Source organism: Peromyscus maniculatus, chromosome 1 (assembly GCF_049852395.1).
Source record: "Peromyscus maniculatus bairdii isolate BWxNUB_F1_BW_parent chromosome 1, HU_Pman_BW_mat_3.1, whole genome shotgun sequence".
Classification (NCBI taxonomy): domain Eukaryota; kingdom Metazoa; phylum Chordata; class Mammalia; order Rodentia; family Cricetidae; genus Peromyscus; species Peromyscus maniculatus.
In genome coordinates, this window is record NC_134852.1 from 160,974,329 (window position 1) to 160,999,574 (window position 25,246).

Sequence of the window (25,246 nt, forward strand, 5' to 3'; positions counted from 1 at the left end):
TTGCACTCCAATGGAGCCCTCAAACACACTACCCAGATACATGATCACCCTGGTTCTGAGCAGCAACAGCATTTCCAAGATGAAGAACAGTTCATTTTCTGGATTGGACTTTCTCAAAAGACCTCTACAGTCTGTCATGTCCTTGGAAGCTACTTTGATACCCATGACCCACAGCCCAAGGCTGTGTTGAAGCTCAAGATTCATGTGGATATCTGTGGCCCTACAGTAGCCAGGAGCCACGTTGATGTCCCGGGCCTGAGTTACTACCAAAGTCCATACAGATGTCCTCTGTCTGTCTGCTGACTGAGGTTATGATGATGTTGGCAATACTTACACTAGGGGACATGCTGATGTGAGTTGCCTGTGCCGTCCCTGAGGCCATCTTGACATCTGTGGTCATGTTGCCATGAGGGCCATGTCTGGGTATTGATCCTGCTGCAGCCAGGGTCTGCCTTGAACCCTGTGGCTGGTATTGCCACTGAGGGACAGGTGTTGTCTGTGGTATGTGCTGCCACCTAAACCCACATTGATATCTGTGTCCTGTGTTACCTTCGTGGGCCATACAGATGTCTGTGAAATTCCTTCCATCTGAAACCATGTTGATTCCCTGGGCTGTGCTGCTGCTGGGGCCATTTGGGTCTGGTTGGCTGCACTGCCACCTGAGGCCATGTTGATGTCCTTGTCCTGTATGGCTAACAGAGGCTCTGGTGGTGTCCACGGCATGTGTAGCAGCATATGGCTGTGTTGATGTCTGTGGTCTGTACTACCACCAGAGACCATGCTGAGGTCCATGGCCCCTACAGCTGCTGGAGACCATGTAGATGTCCATGGTCTGCACTGTCTCCAGAAACTATGTGTAATTCCATGATCTCCTGCTGACTCTATAGGGCAAGAAAGCTACTTTTGCCAGGATATTGAAGACTGTAAACTCACAGTGAGAAAGAGGAACATAGAAGGCTTCTGTGACAACTCCTATCCTTATCCCACAGCACCCCCTGTAGAGAGGTCACAGTTTAGATAGGAAGTCACCAAATAGAACTCTTAAAATTGTAATAATGCTGAAGTACAGCTTTCCATAATTGATGGCTTCTGATAAAGGTGCAGGTGGGGAAGGACCCAGTTTTCTTAAGGGGCTGACAACCAGGAGTTTGAACATGCACAGTGAGTATATGTGTAATACCAATTGGCCTTGTTTTTGTTTGTTTGCTTTCTTGTTTTTTTTTTCCTTTTTATTCACTTTTTGGGGGGTGAGGGGGAATATAACAAGGGTGATGTGCTGAACCTGGGAGGACTGGGAAGTGTGTGCGCTCAGGGGATTTATGGTGTTAAATTCCCAAATAATCATTGCAGAATATTTGTTTACACTGTGTGAAGATGTGTCACTGTGACTGGATTAATAAGGAGTTGAATGTCCAATAGCTAGGCAGAATGGAATAGGTGAGACTTCCAGGCAGACAGAGGATCTCAGGATGAATCTAGCTTTACAAGAAATTTCAGTGAGACACTGAAGAAGTTGGACATATGGTATAGAGGAGAGGTAATTGAGTCATGTGGCAAAACAGAGGTTAATAGAAACAGCTTAATTTGAGTTATAAAAGATAGTTGGGAATGAGCCTAAGCTAAGGTGCAGCTGAAGGCTTCCTTTGTCCCACCTGGCCCATGGTCAGGACAAATCTCTCCCACCTGCCAGTCCTGCAGCTGCTTGGTCTCAAGTAAACACACAGAGGCTTATATTAATTAAAACTGTTTGGCCTAATGGCTCAGGCTTCTTGCTAGCTAGATCTTACACTTAAATTAACTCATAATTCTTATTTATGTTTAGCTACAGGGTTTGGTACCTTTTCCCAGTTCTGCTTTCATGTCTTGTTTATTATGGTGGTGGTGGCTGCAGCAATTGGCAGTGTCTCCTGACTCAGTGTTCCACTTTCCAGAATTGTCCTCCCTCTTTGTCCTGCCAATACTTTCTGCCTGGCTAGTGGCCAATCAGCATTTTATTTGTCAATCAATCAGAGCAACACACTCACAGCATAAAGACATCCCCAGCACTAAGGCCAAGCTTTTGTAATTAATAATAAGTCTCTGTGTTTTTATTTGTGAGAAAAGTCTGAGTATGATCAATAAAAATATTAGAAAAAAAGATGGCAAACCTCCAGCTAAAGGACAAAAGGAGATATTGAACATATGATCAGAAGACAAGTCTGTCTACCTGTGGCCAGGCAAGGCCCTAGGCACCAAGGGAGAAGCTAATCTCCTTAACAAACAGAGTCCTATGCCACCTGAGAATATCTTTCTGGTAATGATAGCTGCTTTGACCTTTGTCTGCTGGGAGAGCCCCTGAGCACACATACTGGTCTTATGTTCTTCATCCTCCTTTGCTTCAACTTGTACATTGGATAGATCCAGCTCATGTTACCTTTTCTACTCTGTGCTTATGACTGGACCTTGGGACATCTGAAGTAAGGATTGCATTTAATTTTTGCTTGGGATTTGAATCACATCCTATTTACATAGAACATCATACTAATTGTGATCTTTTTAAATGGCAAATAGTGGCTTATGTTCTGTAAGATATCAGAACTACTAATCATATGGGTCTCATTTCAAGTTAGTCTCCAGATTTTTCTGATCAAATAGATAATGTAACTAATATTACTGAACTTAGTCTATATACCTGATCCTGATGGCAGAGTATTACACACAATGCTTTCATTGTTTCAATATTATTTATTGGTGAAATTATTAAGGCCACTCTACTTAGTTAAAAGGAAGATTTATTTAGTGGGTAACTTACAAAAAGGGAAAGGTAGGTCTCAGGGTCTGGGGAAGGTGTATCACAATCTAGCGGTGTTCTCTGGAGCTCTGCTCGGTCCACCTCCACCGTTCAGGGCCCCGGCACAGAGAAAGCACTCGCCCATCCAGCTCTCGGGTCTCCAGGCGCCTCACTTGGCCCCGCCTTGTAGGCATGACAGTTGCCAGAGTCTCAATGGGGGTTGGAACTTCCAGATCCAAGTTGGAATGGCTACCCACTACATCTCCCCCTTTTTGTCTAAATAAGAAGGTTCTAAACTAATACAAGAAATATTGGCCAGGAATAAGGAGGGATAATGACCTAGATAAGATGGAACTACAACCAATGCAAACAATATCAAGCAAGAAACACATACTAAAATCCAGAGAAATATAGAGCATAGGTAAATGGCATGTTATAAAGATCATTCCAAAAAGTGTCCTATCCTAAAGAACCTGAATCTAATACTTAATATGTTCTATATAAGATATTATATATACTAAGTTGTAGCTATAACTGCTAGTCTTCAATCCCATCAAAGACATGAAAAGGAACATAATGGTACCTGAGAAATGGTAGATGGATGTAAGCAACTTTTGGGAATCTTGCAAGAGTAGACCAAGACAGCTGGCAGCCTGGACAGTCACCTAATGTTTCTCAGCATTGTTGGTGCATTCAAATTGGCTACAGGCCTAGAGTATCTGACAGACCATTTTCAGAAGCAGGTATTGAAAGACCATCTTACCCTGTCTTGGCAGAGTATAGTGGTCGCTTTCCTTGTGTCCCTCTTGTCCAGAAAGGACAGCATTGCATTCGTACTGTTAGCCATCAAGGCAGGGGCAGTTCTTTGCCCAGTAGGCCATTTTGTGCCAAGAAGACAAACTTCCAAATGGAAATGTCTTAAAAGCCCAACATTCTCTCAGGATCAAATTGGTGCAGCCAGGAGCAATTGTTTCTCACATCAACAGAATTCTAAGTTATTTAAATGCCATATTCTCTAGGTCTATGAAGTGTTTGAAGATTACCTGTCCATCTGACATATGTATCTGTAAATCTGGATAACCTAACTAACGTAGATATAGAGATGACGGGTATAGGTGACTATAAATCTATAAGTCACCTACCAAAATAACCTAAGGACTAAGGCTTCACGTAAACAGTCTATAAGCAAATGTATGGTGAAGAACGATGACTTCAAAATTGTGAAAATACACAAGATATTTATAACAGAGGTAGGAATATATAGTGTGATATGCAATATGACAATAATCTTAAATATATATCAATATACCAAATATCCTAAACAGAAGTAGTTAGCCATTTTAAAGGTAAGGCAGTTGGTACTTCTGAGAGTTCAACAACAGTCATGCTCTATTTGTGAACAGCCTGAATGTTTGGTGACTGATTTTTATAGAATGTCATGATATTATTCCTAGAAACATGCATTGGTCTGTATTCCTTTTCTGAAAGTGTAGGAATTTTAATCTGGGTATTCCGCTGTTGTAACAGATCTCGGCCCCAAAGATTTACTGCTACATTTGCTACATATGGTTTCAGCCTTCCTCTCTGTCTTTCTGGCCCTATGCATTCAACCCGTCTCGAACTCTGTTTTATCTGAGATAGGGTGCCAATCCCTAAAAGTTGGACATCTACCTCTTGAAGAGGCCAATTCAGATGCCATGATTTTGGTGTAATTATAGTCACATCTGCACCTGTATCTACCAGGCCCTCCAGAACCAGGCCATTAATTCGAATTCTAAGCTTTGGTCTTTGTTCATTTATGGAAGTCTGCCAAAATATTTGTTTTATGGTGTTCTTTGTAAACTGTGATCCATCTATCAAAGCTATTTTATCATCCATTGCAGTATCGGTTTTTACATTAGGCATTGGTTTATTCAGTTGTCCTAGAGAGGAATTTCTTCCACAGTGGCTGGGAATGTTCATACTACGTTTGATTTGGGGGCCTGCAAGAGGCCCCCTGAGGTGTTTCCTGCCAGTAAAGGGTTGCCTTGTATATCTATTTTTGATCTGCACTCACTGGTCCAATGTCTGCCTTTGCCACATCTTCTACATAATCCAGTAGGTGGTTGGGGTCTCCTGTTTAGGCTATTCCTAGAAGGAGTATTACTTCTAGGAGTACCCCATGTCCAGTTTTTACTTATATGACCTGGTGTACCACATTTAAAACATTTGGTACTATGGGGCCTTCTTTCACCTCTGGGATTTGTCTCTCCTATCCAAGCCTCATTACTGTAGTTAAGAGACTAAACACCATTAGTATATTGAATCCATTCTTCCAAAGGAGCTGATCTGATCTTTAATGGTAAAAGTATTCTTTTGTATTCTGCATTAGCATTGTCAAATGACAAGGACTCATTAATACTTTTCTTAATTCTTTGTCTGACACAGCTCTTGTTATAGCCATGTTCAGTCTTTGTAAAAAATCAGTGAAGGGTTCATTCAGTCCCTGAAATATCTTTGTGTATACCACAGTTGGTTTTCCAGGTTCTGGAATTTTTCTCCCAAGCATTTAGAGCTGCTGTACGGCATAGGGATATTGTATGCTCATCATAAGTGGCTTGTACATTCCTGTCAGCGAAACATCCCTCACCAAGTATTTGATCTTGGGAGATCACAAAACCTCTGATTTTACCTTGTTCTAAATTTTTTGCCTCTTCTCTCAACCAGCTTTTCCGCTGTAACTGCTGGCTATATTCTAGAACAGCTGAAATTAACTGATGCCAGTCATCTGGAATGATTCTATATGAGGTAGACCACAAATTTAAAATCTGTTTTACATATGTGGAGTGTATCCCATATGTAACTACTGCTTCCTTTATATTTTTAAAGTCCCTTGTTGAAATTGGTTGTAATGTATATGTCATATATGGCTCGGGGTATGTGTCATCTGCTGGCTTCTTATGGATGATAACAGGATAAGCCATTGTATGAGAGCCATTTGGAGATGTTACAACCTCTATGGTCTTGACCTTCTGCTTATTAGTTCCCTTGTCATGTTTACTGAGAGTTTCTAGGGCTTGCAAACGAGCACCTAGGGTCTGTTCTAGGGAATGAACCTCCTCTCTTGCAAGGGACTCCAGATTTCTCATGGAATCTTAGAATTTTTTATGTTCCTCAGAAACACATGATTCCATGGACCTTATACTATCAATTAATGATAATCTTTCTTCCTTATATACTGTCTGAGTAGCCACAACTTCACTCTGGAGAGTTAGTGTTCTAGCCATTAAATATTCATATTTATTATCAATAAAATCAATTTTTGGTGCAAGCCTGTTTTGTAATTCCTGATTAGCAGATTCTAGAGAAAGAATCTTTTTCTGTAAGCCTTCATTGCTATCTTTGAAAGCCTGTAAATCCTGGTTAGCAGATTCCAGAGAGAGAATCTTTTTCTGTAAGCCTTCATTGCTATCTTTTAAAGCAGATTCCAGAAAGAGAATATTTTTCTGTAAGCCTTCATTGCTATCTTTTAAAGCCTGTATCAGTCCCAATAATGACTCATCTTTGTTCTTAAACCAGTGTTTGAACACTGTGTGAATTATTATGATGAATGCCAAAATGGTACAGGCCAGATATGCCTTAGGAATGTGGTATATTTCCAGGAAGATGTCATTCATCATACAGGCAAAAAGGGTCTTTAAATTCTTGTGAGGTGATGTTGTCAGCCATATTACAAGAATTATTCAAAATTTGTTAGTCAATTTTAAGGTGTAAAATTATCAAGTACCTTTCCTTGAAACAATATGCTTACCTTTCGTGGTTTGGGGGCATGTAGTAGCACTTTTCAGCCAGCAGGTGGCATTGGTACAGCTCCCAAACAGGCCCTGCTGGCGATCTTGGCTGGAGTCGGAGATGGCAGAATCTGGAGCCAGCACACAGGGGAGTGCCTCTTTCACTGGTCTGGGGGCTAAGCTAGGAAACTGAGATCGGACTAGCTGCTCCCTTTTTTGGGAATGGAACCATGTATGCATTCCCTGGTTATATGAAATTTGCCCCACGTGAGTGCCAGATATTGGTGAAATTATTAAGGCCACTCCACATAGTTAAAAGGAAGGTTTATTTAGTGGGTAACTTATAAAAAGGGAAAGGTAGGTCGCAGGATCTGGGGAAGGTGTATCGCAATCCAGCAGTGTTCTCTGGAGCTCCGCTCGGTCCACCTCCACCGTTCAGGGTCCCTGCACAGAGAGAGCACTCGCCCATCCAGCTCTCGGGTCTCCAGGCACCTCCCCTGGCCCCACCTCGTAGGCGTGACAGTTGCCAGAGTCTCAATGGGGGTGGAACTTCCAGATCCAAGTGGGAATGGCTACCCACTACAATTATTAATTATGTTTACAATTTTTCTTATACAAAACTCATATATCAAATGATAATTAAATTAATCTGCAAAATTTCAAATCAAAACTATTCTTGATATCCTGCATATAAAAATTAGTAAGGGGGAGTTGTCAGAACACAGTCTAAGAATGGAGTCATGTGAGGAGATTTCTGAGTGCTTGTAAGACAACTCCAAGAAACCAAGACAAGTGTATTGTGACCTAAGTTTCTTCAAACACAGAATTGTTCTTGGATTATGATTTCATATCCCTCCCAGGTGTAGTGTATAGGACTGAGTTTACTTTGGATTATTCATTACAACTGGCTATTGTTGTTTGTTTATATGCCTCTGTGGACAATCATGTTTCTGCCACATGCAGCTTGTCTACCCTGAATGGTTTCTCTGTCACATGCAGTTTGCCCAAATTGATTGTACACTTTGCTCATTTGACCTCTCTTGTCCCTCAGAATATAAATTGTCTAATGCTCTGGATAAAGTTGGCTTAATTAAATGAGACTTCAGTCCACCTCATTTCAGTTCCATTCTTCCAGATCCTACCACCTCTACTGTGGGGCATTTACCCACCACCCCCACAGTTCCCCAGAGTTTTCTTGAGTGCGAGCAGCAGGAAATATTAGATAGAAGGATTTATAGTGGAGAATCTTGCGGAGATAAACAGATAAAAAATAAAGGATAGCCTCGAGAGGGCCTGGAACCTTTTCCAACGGGCCCTGACTGTCTCTGCCCCAGGGGTTTTATAGAGACGCCAAGGGGTGGAGCAAAAGACCTCCTCCCCCAGCACAGCCAAGTGCAGACCATCTCAGACACCTGCACTCAGGCCCGTGGTCCTGATCATCCTCTATTCGGACCTGCTGGGTAAAGGCACAAGGAACCCGAGAACGGGCTCCCACACTCTACCATGGTAAAGAAGAGGTAATTGAACCAAAGAACCTGTGGTGTGGATACATAAAACACATTAGTCCTATGAGCTAAATGTATGGAATACTACAAAATGCAAGAGTGCATGCACACAAACAATATAAGGAAAGGATAATGAGGATTCTGAAATCTGTCACCCCAATATGATGAAGTAGGTCAACCTCCAAACAGGGCAACTCTCCAAACATGAAAATGACAAACGCCATAAAACATGATATACTCAGAAATAGATAGCCAAGAATAAGAAGTTGGGTGGCTCAGAGACCTAGGATAGAACCAAATGTTACTGACAAAAAATAAGGCACAAAATGATTCCTAGTAACATTCTGTTGTACTCACAGGTCAGTGCCTAGCCCAATGGAAATCAGAGAGGCTTCTTACAGCAGCTAATGGAATTAAATGCAGAAACTCACAGACAAATATTAAGTAGAGCTTGTAGAACCTGCAGAAGAGGTGGAAGAAAGATTTTTGGAATTAGAGGGGTCAAGGACAACAGGAGAACACAGCCCACAGAATCAATTAAACAGGGCTCATAGGGGCTCATAGTGACTGGAGTGGCAACCACAGAGCCTGCATGGGTCTGCACCAGGCGTTTATGCTGTGACTGTCTAGCTTGGGGTTGTTGTTGGACTCCTAACAAAGAGAGACAGGGGGGGTTCTACTCTTTTGCCATTTCATTGGACCTTTTTTCTCCTAATGGGTTACCTCATCAAACCTTAATATGAGGGTTAATGCCTAGTCCTATTGTATCTCCTTATACTGTCTTTCATTCCTATAAATATTCCATAGATTTCACTGGGAGGCCTCCTCTTTTAAGAAGGAAATAAAGGAGCTGTGGATCTATGGGAAAGGGAAGGTGGGAGTGAATTGGGAGAAGGGGATAGAATGGAGGCTATAGTCAGGATGTATTATATGTGAGAAGAATAAATTTTAAAACATAAGTTCCGTTTAAACAAAGAAGAATTCCCCTGTAATTATTACGGAAATATGACAATAGCAAATAACTCAGTGACTAGCCACAAGACAAAATACTATGCCTCGACCCTTTAACAATTGTTGGACACTGAGCTCATGATGATACTAAAATACAGTAACACAGCACTCAAGGGAAAAAATTTTGTTGTAAATATATTGTGGAAATAAAGAATGCAAAATGATATTACAAGGCTTTGTTTACATTAGATCAAAGCTTCCTCAGATTTTAAAAGGATTATTCAGCCAGTTCCTGTGTTTATTACAAGATTCAACATGGACCTAAATTTAATGTCTGGGCCAATAAAGCCAGAACTCTTAAACCAATGGGAGAGAGCCAAAGGAATAATGATGAACTAATGACCACATCTGGTCAAGATAGAATAGCAAAGTTAAGACTACATTTCTGATCATTATGACAGGATATCCCATGCTTAACTGGCCTACAATACACCAAGACAAGGAGTCCACATTATGTCTTTACTCAATTCATTAGACTCTTTTATGAAAAAGGAAGGAATCAACTATTAACTTACACAGTGAACTTGAGTTTACTAAATCTTTCAATAGATTTTTTTTTGTTTCTGTTTTTGTGTGTTTTTATTTTGTTTTATAATTTTTTATTTAAAAAGACTTTTTTTTCCTTTTACATACTAACCCTTGTTTCCACTCCCTCCTCTTCTCCTGATTCCCCCCACAAGCCTCCATCCTAACCCCATCCCCTCCTCATAGAGCAGAAGGCCTCCCTAGGGTAGTCAATAGAGGATGGCATACCAAGTTGGGGCCAGACCAAGTCCTTCTCCCCTACATCAATACTGAGTAAGCCAGTTGTAGGTGCAGGGAATCAATCAGGGCCTCTAGAAGAGCAACCAGTGATTAACAACCTTAGCATCTCTCCAGCCTCCATTCAGGGATTTTTCACTTTTGATTTTTGTATGATTGGTTTGTTTTGTTTTGTTTTTGAGAGAGAAAAATCATGAAGTTGTGTGGGTTGGAAGGGGAGCGGGATCTTGGAGGTTTTAAGGGGATGAGGAAAAGGCATAATCAATATGTATTATGTGAAAAAATTAAAAAGAAAGCAGGCTCATAGAAGATACCAGTAAGATTAAGTTCAGAGTGAAAAAGGGATAAAGAATGCCCAAGAAGTGACATCAAGAGAAAAGAATTTTAGGTCAATGTATATACTGTGTGTTAAAGCTTATTTATGCATCAATGCAAAAACATGACACTCCTCTGAAAGCAGACAAAGAAACACACTGGACCCAAATACGAATGACCAGAGCTCAAGACTATAGAGTTTGCTTATGCCAAATCCCATGTTCCTATCTGGTAAGAGTTTCCTGCAGTTTATACTCAAAGATGGAAATTATGAATCAGAACATTTTACATCAGACATACAGGTCACAGAAAAGGGGGAACAAATCTCATCTATGGGCCTTGGGTGCTATCAGATGGCATTATAGCCTTTTGGATGTTAGAAAATAGGGTCACTTTGTAGATTCCAAAGACTTTGCCTAGTGGTCACAAAGTCATTTACTCACAAATAGTGAGGACAGTAAATTAGGAGGGTGAGAGATGGCCCAGAGTGAATAATTCAGCTCCGCACCTCCAACATTCCACCCTCTTCACATCATTGAAGTTCTAATCATTGAATAGCCATTGTAGTAACAGCTTCTTTCCAGGAAATTTCATTCACATGTGTATGTATGTATGCCTGTAGGTAGGTAAGTGTGTATATTATACACAGATATTAATTTAAAATAGCAGAATATACATTATTGTGTGCCTCTCTATTACTCACTGAAATGTAAGAGCTCCAACACTTATCTTTCACTTACTGCATTTCTGCGAATAGAACACAAGTGATCCTCACATTTACTATCTGAATCATCAAACTTCTATGGGAGCTTTGAATTGGAGCACTTTAAGGCCCTGTCTTTTTCCAGCCTCTCACAATTATGAATATGTATACATGGGAATGAATTGATCTAACTCATGTCAGATAGCAAAGGTGGAGAAGTGCACCATAATTCTTTTGCATTTACTTTCAGATTCTTTTCATTAACTCTGTTAAACAAATTCAACATAAAGCAAATTACTCCCAAGAAACAAATGAAAAATGCTTCACTATAGTTCCTGGAAATTTGTATGATGTACCAATGGCTGCATGCCATGGGACAGTTGAATGTGGTGATATTTTAATTGTGCTGAAATGTGTTTTTATTTGTATGGTAATAAATAAAGTTTGCCTGGAAATCAGAGGTCACATAGCGAGGTCACCTAGTGAGCCATAACAGAAGTCAGGGGGTGGTAGCACACACCCTTAATCATGTCATAACAGGGCAGGCAGAGTCTCTGTGTGATCAAGAACACAGCCAAGCATGGTGACATGAGCCTTTAATTCCAGTACCAACCATAGAGACCTAGAGATCTTTATAGACAGGCAGTGATGAGGATGTCATGTGGCTGGGCTTAGAGCCAATGACAAGGCAGAACAGGAAGGCAATAAAAAATCGGGTTAGATGCGAAGAAGGTCTCTCTGGGGAAGCAACAACGGTGAGGTGGTAAGATAAGGTGAATTTTGGCTCTTCGCTTGTTGTCTGATCTCTTTGGCTCTACCTCTGTGTTTGGCTCTTTGTTTCTTGTTTTATAAGATGGTTTAGAAATTCACCTACATTTGGCACCAAATATGGCAAGAATTCATTAAAAAAAATGGTTGGTGGCCCTACAGGCCAGGAGTTATAGGCCGCAGGCATTGCCAGAGCTACAAGTGGTCCGGCTACACACAGCTGGAGATACTTGTGTCCAGATTGCCAACTCACGTGGTCAGAGCTTAAAGGAGCCAGTGGTACAAGTGGCTCAAGAGTGAAGTGGCTTAAGCCGGAGCATGTGGCTGGACTTCAGCTTTTAGATTTTTTTCTTCTCCTGATAGGTAGTAGGCTCTCTCTCTCTCTCTCTCTCTCTCTCTCTCTCTCTCTCTCTCTCTCTCTCTCTCTCTGGCTGGCTCAGACTGCAGTCACACTAGGTAGCTGTTTTGAAACTCCCTCGGACTTCTACTGTTCTATGCAGACTTGGTAAGTCAATTAGATATCAGATATCTTAAAGAGAGAAATCACTTAAAAGTTAAAATTTTTTCCCACAATAAAAAAATGAGAAATATCTTTACAATGGAATGATATTGGTCTTTGATAAAACATTAGTCATTCTGAAAATGGAGCAATAAAATGAGAGGATTAATGTTGGTGGGATGTATGTAACATCAATTATACATATTTGTTTAATTATCCTTATTTTAGTATTTAAAAAAATTGGTCAATTTAAGTGCCAAGATAAAAGCTTTAGAAAAATCTGTTAAAATGAATTATAGAGAAATTCAGACTCAGACAGAAGAATTTAAGGATGAAACTATTTAAGGATTGGATTATAAGGTTACAGAGAGACAGCCTGTTCAAACAATCAAACTTAATTTATCTGGTAACCATACAGCAACTTCCTGATCAAGGGCGTGTACAAACTAATTGGTCTCCAGTTGAAATGATAGATTTGAGGAAGTTTAAGGAAGCTATAGTATCCTATGGCATACATTCTCCATTTGTGAAGCAAATGTTAAACTCCTGGTCAACTTGTAATAGGATTATTTCTCAAGACTGGAAAGAATTAGTAACCACTGTACTGGAACATGGAGCACAATTGCAGTGGCACACGTGGTACAGACATGAGGCTAAGACCATAGAAAGTCAATGGAAAACTGGAGTTGTGGAAATGTCCCAGAATAAGCTTCGTGGAGAACGCCAATATCCTGAAATACAAAGACAATGTTTATATGATAACCAAACATTAATTCTATGCCACATGGCAGCCATAAATGCATGGGACATAATTCAGGAAATAGGAAAGAAAATTGGGTCATTCATGAAAGTTACACAGGGCCTGAAAAATTCTTCATGGATTTTTTACAAAGGCTGTCTTCAGCAGTAAATAGAATGCTCCCAAATTCAGAAGCTAGCCAGATAATAATCAAATTTGTGGCTTTTGAGAACATGATGCAGCATGCAAAAGAATAATTAGGCAGTTAATAGCAAGATCTGCACCTTGGAGGATTGGATCAGGACACAGTTAATGTTGAGTCTCATGACCATGATTATATGTGGATAGGAGAAGCAATTTCAAAACGTTTGAGGAATGTAAGAGGTTTTGGGTGTGGAAAGGAAGGTCATTTGAAAAGGGAATTGCTGTGGGATGTTCTGTATGTCCTGTGGGAGCCCGTTCTTGGGTTCCTCATGGCTTTACCCAGCAGGTCCGCATAGAGGATGATTAGGACCACAAGCCTGAGTGCAGGTGTCTGAGATGGTCTGCACTTGGCTGTGCTGGGGGATGGTCTGTATGTCAAGTTGCTCTGATTGTCAATAAATCCTGATTGGCCATGGCTAGGCAGGTAGTATAGGCAAGACTAACAGAGAGGGGAAAAGAAAGAACAGGAAGGCAGGAGGGGACACAACCAGCCGCCACCCTGACTAACTGCATGTGAAGATGCCCGGTAAGCCACAAGCCACGTGGCAAGGCATAGATTTATAGAAATGGGTTAATTTAAGCTATAAGAACAGTTAGCAAGAAGCCTGCCACGGCCATACAGTTTATAATGCAATACAAGTCTCTGTGTTTACTTAGTTGGGTCTGAGAGGCTGTGGGACTGGCAGGTGAGAGAGATTTGTCCTGACTGTGGGCAAGGCAGGAAAACTCTAGCTATAGGGAATGTAAACAGTACATTCCTAGAAAGAAAGTTTATTCCAGGAACAAAATGTCCCTCCCTTCTGGAATATGTAGAAGGTGTGATAAGTGTAAAAAATGGACCAATGAAGGCAGATAAACAAGGGACAGACAAGGTAATCCTTTGTCTCTGTCCTCAGGAAACACCCAGAGGGCCCTCATGAAGGCCCCCATAGGAAATCTAGTTCAGACCGTTCCTGCATTCATTGACAAAACCCCTACTCAGAGCAATTAAATAACCAAATGCCTATTGGAATAAACTGGACTGCTCAGGATGATAGAACAGCTGAGATATAGAAAATCAAAATAATAGGAGAAGGTATAAAGCAAATTTTGGCAAACTTCTATAAATGAACAAACACCAAAATTAAAAATACAAATGAATGGTGTTTTCTTGGATGGTTTCGTAGACACAGGTGCATACATGACAATGTTGGAACCAGAATTTTGGCATCCAACTTGGCCTCTTCAGGAGGTAAATGTTCACCTGTTAGGGACTAGAACATTATCTCAAGTGAAACAGAGTGCAAGATGGCTAGAATGCATAGGTCCAGAAGGACAGAGAGGAAAGTTGAAGCCATATGTGGCTAACATAGCTATGAATTTATGAGGCCAGTCCTATGACAACAGTGGAATACTCGGATTAACATTTCTCCAACCTAAGAAACAAATCATAAACTAGCACATGTTTCTGAGAGAAATATTAGAAGGTATTATTCTAATGGGTGGTCACCAGCCATCCAGACTGTACAAGAACAGGGGAAAACAACTGATGATCTTCCAAAGACACTAACAGCTCTACCTTTAAAATGGTTAACAGACAATCCTGTATGGGTTCAGCAATGGCCTTTAACAATAGATAAACTGCAGGCTTTAGAAGAGCTGGTACAAGAGCAGTTAAATGTGCAGCATGTTGAAGAATCAACCAGCCCTTGGAATTCTCCTGTATTTGTTATGAAAAAGAAACCCGGTAAATGGAGAATGGTAACAGACCTAAGAGCAACTAACAAAGTAATTCAGCCAATGGGCTCTCTACAATCTGGAATTCCTTTGCCTAATCTGTTACCTAAAGAATGGCCTCTTATAGTTATTGATTTAAAAGTCTGTTTCTTTTCAGTACCCTTACAAGAAAAAGAGAGAAAGATTTGCCTTCATGGTGCCTACTATTAATAATTCTTGGCCAGTCAAGAGATAGCAATGAAGAGTTCTCCCACAGGAAATGTTGAATAGTCCAACCCTATGCCAATATTTTGTACAACAGCCATTGGAAGTGATATGTAAAAAATTTTCTAAATCTATAATTTATCATTATATGGATGATATTTTACTAGCTGACTCAAAGGCAGATGCTTTAGAAAGAATGTTTGAAGAATTAAAAAAAAATTTTGCTTTGTTGGGGATTACAAATTGCTCCTGAAAAGATACAAAAAGGAAATTCCATTAATTATTTAGGTGATAAAATAGGTCTACAAAAAATTAGATCCCAACAGGTGCATATTAGGAGAGATTGATTGTGGAATCTTAATGACTTTTTAAGATTATTCAGAGACATTTCCCATCTACAAACTATTGCTAGGGTAAAAAAATGATGAACTGAGTAATTTGATCAAAACCTTAGAAGGTGACAAGGACTTAAATAGTCCAAGAGAATTACCACCTGAAGGTGAGAAAGAATTGGCCTAGGTAGAAAAGAAAGTACAGGAGGACACATGGATCACGTTGCTCTAAAGCTAGATTGCATTTTGGTTATTTTACCCTCCAGGCATTCTCCTCCAGGAGAGAATTTTAATGTGGAGGGAAGATATTATATGGGAGTGGATATTTCTACCATATAAACAGAGTGAAAAATTAAAAACATATGTGAAAAAGATCTCTGCCTTGATTTTAAAAGGAAAATTGAGACTTTGTCAATTAGCAGGAATAGATCCATCAGAAATTGTTGTGCATTTGACTAACGAGAACTTTAAAAAATTATGGGCAGAAATTGAACCTTGGCAAAGAGCTTGCAATTATTTTTTGGGAAAGATTAACAGCAAATATCCCAAAAGTGATAGAATTGAACTTATAAAGAGAGCTGATTGGATTTTGCCTCACATTGTAGAGAAAACACCCATATCTGGAGCTTGTACATTTTATACAGATGCAAACAAACAAGGAAAGGCAGGTTTACAAATCAGAAAATTTAAGTAAAGTGGTTAAAAGTCCTTATAATTCAGTTCAAAAATTGGAACTGTATGCTATTCTGTTGGAATTAGTGGATTTTTCAGAACCTCTAAACATAGATACTGACTCTTAGTATGCTAAAAGAGTGGTACTGCATACTGAGACTGCATAATTTATCCCTGATGAGTCAGAATTAGCTTCACTATTTATTCAGTTACAAGACATAATCAGGAATAGGAAGCATCCCTTATACATAACTCATATCTGATCCCTAATGGGTCTGCCAGGCCCTCTAGCACAAGGTAATGGTGAGATTGATCAATAATTAATAGGAAATGTGCTGGAGGCCTCAGAACTTCATAAAAAAGCATCATGTCAATAGTAAAGGTTTTAAAAAGGATTTTTCCATAACCTGGCAACAAGCCAAGAAAATTGTAAGGAAATGTCTTACTTGTTCCTTTTATAATCAGGCACCATTACCAGCAGGATGTAACCCAAAGGGTACTCAGAGGAATGAAATCTGGCAGATGGATGTGTTTCACTTTGCAGAATTTGGAAAATTGAAATATGTACACCATACCATTGATACTTATTCAGGATTTCAATGGGCAACTGCTTTGAGTTCTGAAAAAGCTGATTCTGTAATTACTGATTTGCTAGAACTTATAGATATCATGTGTATACCTGCACAAATTAAAACTGACAATGCTCCAGCATATGTCTCTGGTAAAACGAAACAGTTTTTTGCTTATTACAATATGAAGCATATTACAGGTATACCACATAATCCTACAGGTCAAGCAGTCATAGAAAGATCAAATTGAACTCTAAAGAATATGCTAAGTAAACAAAAAGCGGAACAAACCCCCAGAAATGATTACATAATTCTCTATTTGAATTTTCTCAGTGCTAATGAGAAAGGAACAACAGCTTCAGAGAGACATTGAATAATAGAAAAAAACTACAGAATTAAATCAGCCTATATACTTTAAAGATGTGCTGACCTCAGAATGGAAACTAAAATATGTGTTACATTGGGGACAAGATTTTGCGTTTGTTTCTACAGGAGAAGACAAGGTGTGGATACCATCAAAATTGATAAAGGTTCAATTTGAACAAGAGAGGCTTCTTAATTAGAAGAGGTGATAGTTCATCAACCAGCATGACCATCCAATTTAAACTAACTTATACCACTAACAATTGTTTTTCATTTAATCAGATATAACTTGTCAAAAGGGAACCTCCCCAAACTTAGTCTTGGGGAAAGTTTTTGTTTTTGTCTTTCAGGAGAAGAAAGGCTAAAGAATGTCAAGGACAATGGTCAAATGAGACATCTGAAAAAAAGGGACAAATCCTCTAGAAAAAAGTCCCAAGAAAAGGAGTAAATTGGCCTATTGGTATATCATTTATAAAATTTCATAAGTCTTAATTAATGTTTGTTTCTGCTCTTCTCTACAGACACTTAACACAAAGGGTCTTCTTGTAGTTCCAGTTCAATTAAAAATTAAAACTGGCTTTGGAGTTGGAAAATGGCTCTTTCCTTCTGTAAATCTAAGCATGATGTTAAAAGGACAATGAAACATCTTTATTTCATGCCAGAAGAAAAAGCCATCTTCTGATATGGAACAGAAGAAAAGAAAAGAAAACAAAAAATATGTGAATATTCTATTGCTACTAATCTCAATTCTTTGATTCTATTTTTATTCTTTAAAGTTTTCCTAAGGTGTAAATTTTATATCAAAGTCTAAAGAGATTAATATATATGTATTTTAAACTTAATATTAATGGTCATACAGAGTACTAACTAATTCAAAAAAAGGCTTCAATTAACTGCCTATACATATTTTTGTGTTTGAGTCTCTATCAGTTTTCTGCAGGAAATTATGAACAGGTCTAACATGAAATTTGAAGTATCCAGAAAGGTGATGGGGCCCTACAACAACATTCCATGTGGACAATAATAATACCACTAAGCTGACAAACATCACCCACAGATCAGCTTTGGACTACACACTTCTCCAAGCAATTTTGAGATAGCTAGCAGAGATGATCCAGTTTCACAGACTACTTGAACAAGGACTTGAGGTAAACCCTGAACTTTGGCCTTATGCAGAGACTGGACAACAAATGATATAGCTACCTTTCCTAAAACTTGAAATTAACCCAAAATTTTTCTTTTCAGAATCCCATATTGAAGCCTTCGCCCACAACCAGCAGGAAGCAATTTTAAGAACAAGATGCTCACATTCCCAAAGGGGTGGTGTGGGGCAGGTGGTTTTTGGTGTTTCTATGGATTTTGGGCTTGGGATAATTTTCATTGTTTAGGAGGGTTGGTTACAAGTTTTTGTTAATGGTTAGAAAAAGGGCTAAGCAAAGGAGATTAGATTTAAGGTTCCTGTTTGAAAAAATATTATATATATACATAAATGATAGAATAGTGGGTAGACTATTGAATCTACTCTGAAAAGTAAAGAGAGGATATAGATATGATATAGATAAAAAAAGTAGAATATTGAATTTACTTCCAAAAGAAAATTACTAGTTTTTTTCTTTTTTAAAATTTTATATAAGAGATTTCCCAGTCATTTTACATATCAGCCAAGGATTCCCCTGTCCTCCCTCCTGCCACCCGCAAGCCTTCTCTGACAATCCACCCCTCATTCCCACCTCCTCCAAGGCAAGTTCTCCCCTGGGGAGTCAGCAGAGCCTGGTATATTCAGTTGAACCAGGTCCAATACCCTCCTCCCTGCACCAAGGCTGAGCAAAGTGTCTCAGGATAGGCCTAAGGTTCCTAAAAGTTGGCTCATGCACCAAAGAGAGGTCCCAGTCCCACTGCCTGGGGGGCCTCCTAAACAGTTCAAGCTAATCAACTGTCTCACTTTTCCAGAGGGCCTAGTCCAGTTCCATGGAGGCTCCTCAGCTATTGGTTCACAGTTCATGTGTTTCTGCTAGTTTGGCTATTTGTCCTTGTGCTTTTTTCCAATCATGGTCTCGATATCTCTTCCTCATATAATCCCACCTCTCTCTCCTCGATTAGACTCCTGAAGCTCCACAATTACTAGTATTAAATACTTAACATTGGATTGGATTTTTATATATTGTATACAAATTATATATATTGAGATTGATATTGTTAGAAAATGCTGTACATATATTTCTAATCTTGTTCAGGACATTGTATTTCTACAGTTCATTTAACAATGTAATGCAATTTGCTAATCCTTGAAAGTTGTTATTACCAAATATTAGGATATAAAGAAATGAAATTTGGTAGTTAAACATTACAATCAAACTTGTAGTCATACTAGATAAGTTTTGAAGGTCAAGCAGAGATATATATTAGATAGACAGGTCATCTTAAAATCCTATAGAATATGGCATTTAAAATGTTTTAATAACTTAGAATTTTTTTCTTTTTTATGACTATGAGACATGTCACCCCCTGAAGTACCAAACTACTTCAGAGAAGATATGGGCATTGAAGAAACTGCTTACTTTCATTGTGGCAAAAGTTAGCCACTGGACAACAAAGTGTCCTCACATTGACTGCTGACAAACAGGACAAAATGGACAGACAGGACACAAAACCAAGGACTACTGATAGTTGCCAAGATAAGTGTGGTTGTAGCTTTAGCAACAGGTGTCCTCTGAGGCCAGGACAATATGGTGCCATCCCTGAAGTGGCCTTTGCAATCTGGAAAAGATACAGTGCCCCTTTCTTTGAAGGCAGCTGAACAGGTAGTGGACCCATGGCTTCTGGTGTGCAGTGGAACAGTAGCTGAAACAGTTATTCTTGAAAGAGTAACTAGGATGGCCGAGTCTAAACCCTCAATGGTAGACTGGCATTTAATAAAAGCGATGAAGCCAAGCCAAGAAGAATGGACAGAGCTGAATTTCAAAAACATCAACAATTTCCAGAATTGAAAATCCTGAATCATGACAGAACACTGGTGGAATTCATATTTATCTGGTACATGGACTACTTTCACTGAATGTGAGGTTGAATTGTAGGTCTTGTGTACATCCTATTTCACAAATGAGTCTGTCAGATACCATAAGCCTATAGGCTGAAGATGATGCCCTAATGCTATGGAGAAACCTCTGGTGACTGTCCAGGCAGCTGGCTGTTTCTGTCAACTCACATGTTTTTTGGAAGCCACTTGCTTGCAGTTCCTATTTAATTAGGTAATATTATTTCCTTCTTGGTACTCTGAGGGAGGTGAAGATTAGATAGTTAAAGTTATAGTTAGTTGAAGATAGAGAGTTATAGTTATAGTTAGTTGAAGATTAGATAGTTATAGTTATAGATTTCCCTGTTAGGAATTTCACAAATAACCAAATGAATGGAAACACATGAACTATGAACCAAAGGCTGAGGGGCCCCCAACTGGATCAGGACCTCTGAATAGGTGAGACAGTCGATTGGCTTGATCAGTTTGGGAGGCATCTAGGCAGTGGTACCAGGTCCTGTGCTCATTGCATGATTTAGCTGTTTGAAACCTGGGACTTATGCAGGGACGCTTGGCTCATTCTGGGAGGAGAGAACTGGACCTGCCTGGACTGGGTCTATCAGGTCGATCCCAGTCCTGGGGGAGACCTTGATCTGGAGGAGGTGGGAATGGGGGGTGGGCTGGGGGGAAGGGGAGGGGAGCAGGAAGGGAGAGAACAAGGGAATCTGTGGCTATTATGTAGAACTGAATAGTATTGTAAAATAAAATTAGATTAAATTAAAAAAATAAAAAAAAGAAACTCACTAAAGAGGTATGAGTATATAAATTTGAAAGACAATATAAGATAGTTCTATGTTAGTAATATATGTTAGGATAGAAAGTGATTCAGGTACGTTACTTACCAAAATAAGACAGATAATGGAATATTTTCTCTGAGTTTGTCAAATGCAAATGGATTAGAATTGTTGAGGTATTTATTACACACACACACACACACACACATATATATATATGTGTATATGTATATATATATATAGTAAATAGCTATTGTGCTTATTGTATATAGTTTTTCTTATATTAGTTATAACTTTCTTCTATTTTCTTTTTATTAGAATAAAAGTGGGAAATGTGGTGATATTTTAATTGTGCTGAAATGTGATTATATTTGTATGTTAATAAATAAAGTTTGCCTGGAGATCAGAGGTCACATAGTGAGGTCACTTAGTAAGCCAGGAACAGTAGTCAGGCAGTGGTAGCCCACACCCTTAATCTGATCACTTAGCAGGCAGAGTCTCTGTGTGGTCAAGGACACAGCCAAGCATAATGACATGAGTCTTCTATCCCAGTACCAACCATGGGGACCTACAGGACTGTATAGACAGGCAGTGACAAGGAAGTCAAGTGGCTGTGCTTAGAGCCAAAGAGAAGGCAGAACAGGAAGGCAATAAAAACACAGGTTAGATGGGAAGAAGCTCTCTCTGGGGAAGTGATGGTGATAAGGTGATAAGTTAAGGCTAGTTGTGGCTCTTTGCTAGTTCTCTGATCTCTTTGGCTATTACCTCTATTTGGTTCTGTGCTTCTTATTTAATAAGACTGTTTAGAAATTTGTCAACAGATAAACTCTGGTTTATTTAAAGGGAGTTACAGGTCATTAACCAGAAGTGACCATGGGGGCAGTGCTCAAAATTTCTAGTAAAGTAAATGTTTAACAGATTGGATTCCAGGAAAAAATATTAGCAGAATTTTTTTGGTTACTTGGTAGAAAACAGGTCCCTCCCTGATACCAACAACACAACAAATCACAGTTTGGTGACTGGTGTGACGTGAAGATGGGCATATTAAGAAGAGCTCAAGAACAACCCTATTTAGGGTGTTTCTGTGAAACAGAACTTTATTTCAATATTTATACTCCCCTGGGTGTAAGCATTTCTGCTTCCCATTAGAGACAGTCATTCAACCTCAATGGCCTTTCAGGATCTCTTGAATCAAGTTGGAAGTATGGGGAGATACCAGATGCTTCAGATGGCTTTCCTTCTGATTTGCAATGTCATGGTGACTCCTCATACTGTTTTGGAGAACTTTACTGCAGCCATCCCTGGTCATCGCTGCTGGGTCCACATCCTTGACAATGACACTGTCTCTGACAGTGACAGTGGAACCCTGAGCCAAGATGACCTCCTAAGGATCTCCATCCCACTGGACTCCAACCTGAGGCCAGACAAGTGCCGTCGCTTTGTTCAACCACAGTGGCATCTGCTTCATCTGAATGGCACCTTCTCCAATGTGACAGAGCCAGACACAGAGCCCTGTGTGGATGGTTGGGTATATGAACAAAGCACCTTCCTCTCCACCACTGTGACTGAGGTAAGTGCCTTCAATAAAATCACCCCCTCAGTGAATTCATTACTGCAGTTCGGCAATAGCTCAAATATTGTGTTATTGGAGCTTATTTACTGCCTGATTAATTGTAAGAGTCTTATTGAATAATTTTAATGACTCAAACATAAATAAAGAGGTATGTTTCTGATCCTTTTGTTCTAGTAATGAGCTCATGATAAGAAGTAATACTTAGAAGAAAATTAGACAACAGAACCATTTAGCAAAATAACAACAGTAGTTTCTTCCTCAGGACCTTTCTCCTTCTAAGTCATGGGATTCTAAGTGACTTTACATTTTCAGGCATGACTTTCTTCCTCTGTAGAAGGTCAAATCCAATCAGAAATGGTTGTTTTCATAAAAGTTATGTCACGATTGCACCAATGACCACACTGCCTTGTAGGTTGGTACTGTAGTGTGTAGGGTAAAGTGCTAGGTAAGGCCATTGATAACCTTTTTCTACCTACAGTCTGCATAGCAACATTTGCAACTAGGAAAGGTAGCCAACAGGGAGAAAGTGTCCAGTTTGCTTTGACAGTGTTCTCTATGTTATGCAAAAAAATGTGTGTGGTGTCTTCAGGAATAGGGTCTTAACTTTTAGTTACTGTAGGTAACCATGAGCAATAGTAACAGCCTGTGTAGTTTTGGAGACCTGTGGGACCTCTCTGACCAGTAACTTGTATAACATTATTCTGTATGTCTGGCATTGGGATTATTGCTTAACATCGCAGGTCTTTTTGGAGCATCATTGTCCAACCAAGTATTGTATTTCCTTTCAAATTCCTTATTTTAAATTATATTATAGAATTAGCTTACTCAATATGAATTTCCATAATGCTTTACAGGCATCTGTCAGAGAGATGTTGGAGGGAGATATTGGAGGGAAGAATGAGAAGGATGGAAGTGATATAATTATATTTTAGTTTAAAAAATTTAGAGCAACAAAAACAATTTGAAAGATGAAAAACATCCTTATATGTGAACTCTCAGAAATAGTGGTTACTTGCACAAGACCAGCAGAAGATCAAGCCAATCAAAATTCCAGCATAGATTGGAGCAGAATTCAGAAGGCCCCATTCCTAGCTGAAGATCTATTAGGAGTCGATGGTTGCTAGGAGAGGGACTATTACCCTACTTTAGGGGGATGACCAGTACTAGGTTACCTGTACTCCGGTGCACATATAGGCAACATTAAGCAAATAGTAGACTATAAAAAGAAAGAAAAAGGACATGAGGTTTGAAAAGGGATGTGTTCTGGAATTTCAGAGGTAGTTGCAGGGGATATAAAGGTTGGATATTATCATAGTGTTTTGTATGCATGCATGAAATTTCAAAAAATAAATTAAATAATAATCAGAAAATATATGTAAAAGACATGAATCTGGTGTGCCTTATTAGTTTAAGTGCCCAAGTGTTATGACAAGCAAGCACTATTCAGATTTGATTTAAAATTTAAAATATATAGAAGGTTTACAAAGCCACAGTTCTGGCTAAATATGAAGGTCCATGACAGAATGCATCTGCAGCACTTGTGAGGACCAAGATTCAGTACTGAACACTGCAAAAAAAAATCCCAGTAGTTCACATTTCCTTATAGACCAGAATGTGGGTGATTGCTAGTACACTGCACCCATGCAGTTGCCCTGAGCTCCATCCTCTGTATTGACAAAGTTTATAAATAAATAAGTAAAACAAAAACAATGATCAGGCAATAGTTGTCCTGTACTCTGAGTGGAGTCATAGAAAAGGATGTGCACTGATGAATAGGATCTGGTACAAAAAAAGGTCCATGAATCATTGAATTCTAGGGTCACTGTATATGAATTTCTAGGTGGTCTTATTAAATAAAGAACACAGAGACAAATATAGGGGGGAACACTGAAAGATCAGAGAAACAGAACAAGCCATATGTGACCTCACCTTGCCAATTCCTCAGCTGATTTGTTTCCTCAGACTGAAAGCCTCTGAGTCATCCAAATGGTTCTCAGCTGAACTGCGGCTAAGAGCTAAAAGTTTCTGGTCCTCATGCCTTACATAACTTTTTGCTTCTTGCCATCACTTCCTGGGATTAAAGGCGTGTGTCACCGTGCCTGGCTGTTTTCAGTGCAGCTTTGAATTCTGGAATGTTAGGAATAAAGGCATGTGCTACTAAGGCATAATATGGCTAAGGCTACTAAGGTTTAATATGATCGCTGTTCTGTCTCGGAACCCAGATATATAAACCACAGGCCACATTTAAGCACTTCTTATCACAGGTTACAAGTTACTACTATAACCTATATAATTGTAGAAGACTACTGGGAACAGATTTATTCTATTTATTGTATATAGCTGGATATATATATATATATATATATATATATATATATGTATATATGTATATATATAAACACTGGATAGTAGAAGTCATGTAATAATGCAAAGGGAAGCTGGAGAGGAAGATGGGTTCAGTGGAACGGGAAGCTCATGTTGAATAATTTTGAACCAATTACAATGACAGCCTGTCTTCCTGATTTCCTTCTCTTCCAGTGGGACCTGGTGTGTGGATCTCAGGTACTGGGTTCAGTGGCTAAATTCGTATTCATGATTGGAATTTTGGTAGGAGGTTTCCTTGGTGGCCATTTATCAGACAGGTGAGTGTCTGTGCTTTGCAGTTCTCTCTACATGTGAGTATTTTCATCATCTACAACTCATTCATCTAAAAAACAGTCATTGCAGATTATGTTCCTCTGGGTGTACCTTTTACACTAGAGATCACTAAATACAAACAGACATTTTATTTGGTGTTTAAAAGTCTGTGTGTTGTGTTGACTCAGAACTAACAGTCTATTAAACATGGAAGAAGTCAAAAAAGATTAAGAGACAAAGAAAAACATGGTATAGAAAAAATGAGAAAAGTTAACCACAGGAATTATACAAAGTGCTTCCTGTCTCTTTTTAACAACTGCATTATTC

The 25,246-nt window shown here is 39.2% G+C and overlaps 1 protein-coding gene across 3 annotated transcripts in view; it reads left to right on the forward strand.

Moving 5' to 3' along the window:
- Positions 1 to 21,705: 21,705 nt before the first annotated feature.
- LOC143270101 (solute carrier family 22 member 19-like) overlaps positions 21,706 to 25,246 on the forward strand; it is a 28,346-nt gene continuing 24,805 nt past the window's right edge. The window contains exons 1-2 of one of the 3 annotated variants that reach the window (XR_013047033.1): positions 21,706 to 22,279; positions 24,821 to 24,924. Coding sequence is in view for 2 of the 3 variants with exons in the window: in XM_076558853.1 (XP_076414968.1) it covers positions 21,878 to 22,279; positions 24,821 to 24,924 (506 nt within the window). In the remaining variant the exon portion in view is untranslated. The remainder of the gene's footprint in view (positions 22,280 to 24,820; positions 24,925 to 25,246) is intronic. The other 2 variants (XM_076558853.1, XM_076558860.1) reach the window with 2 other exon arrangements.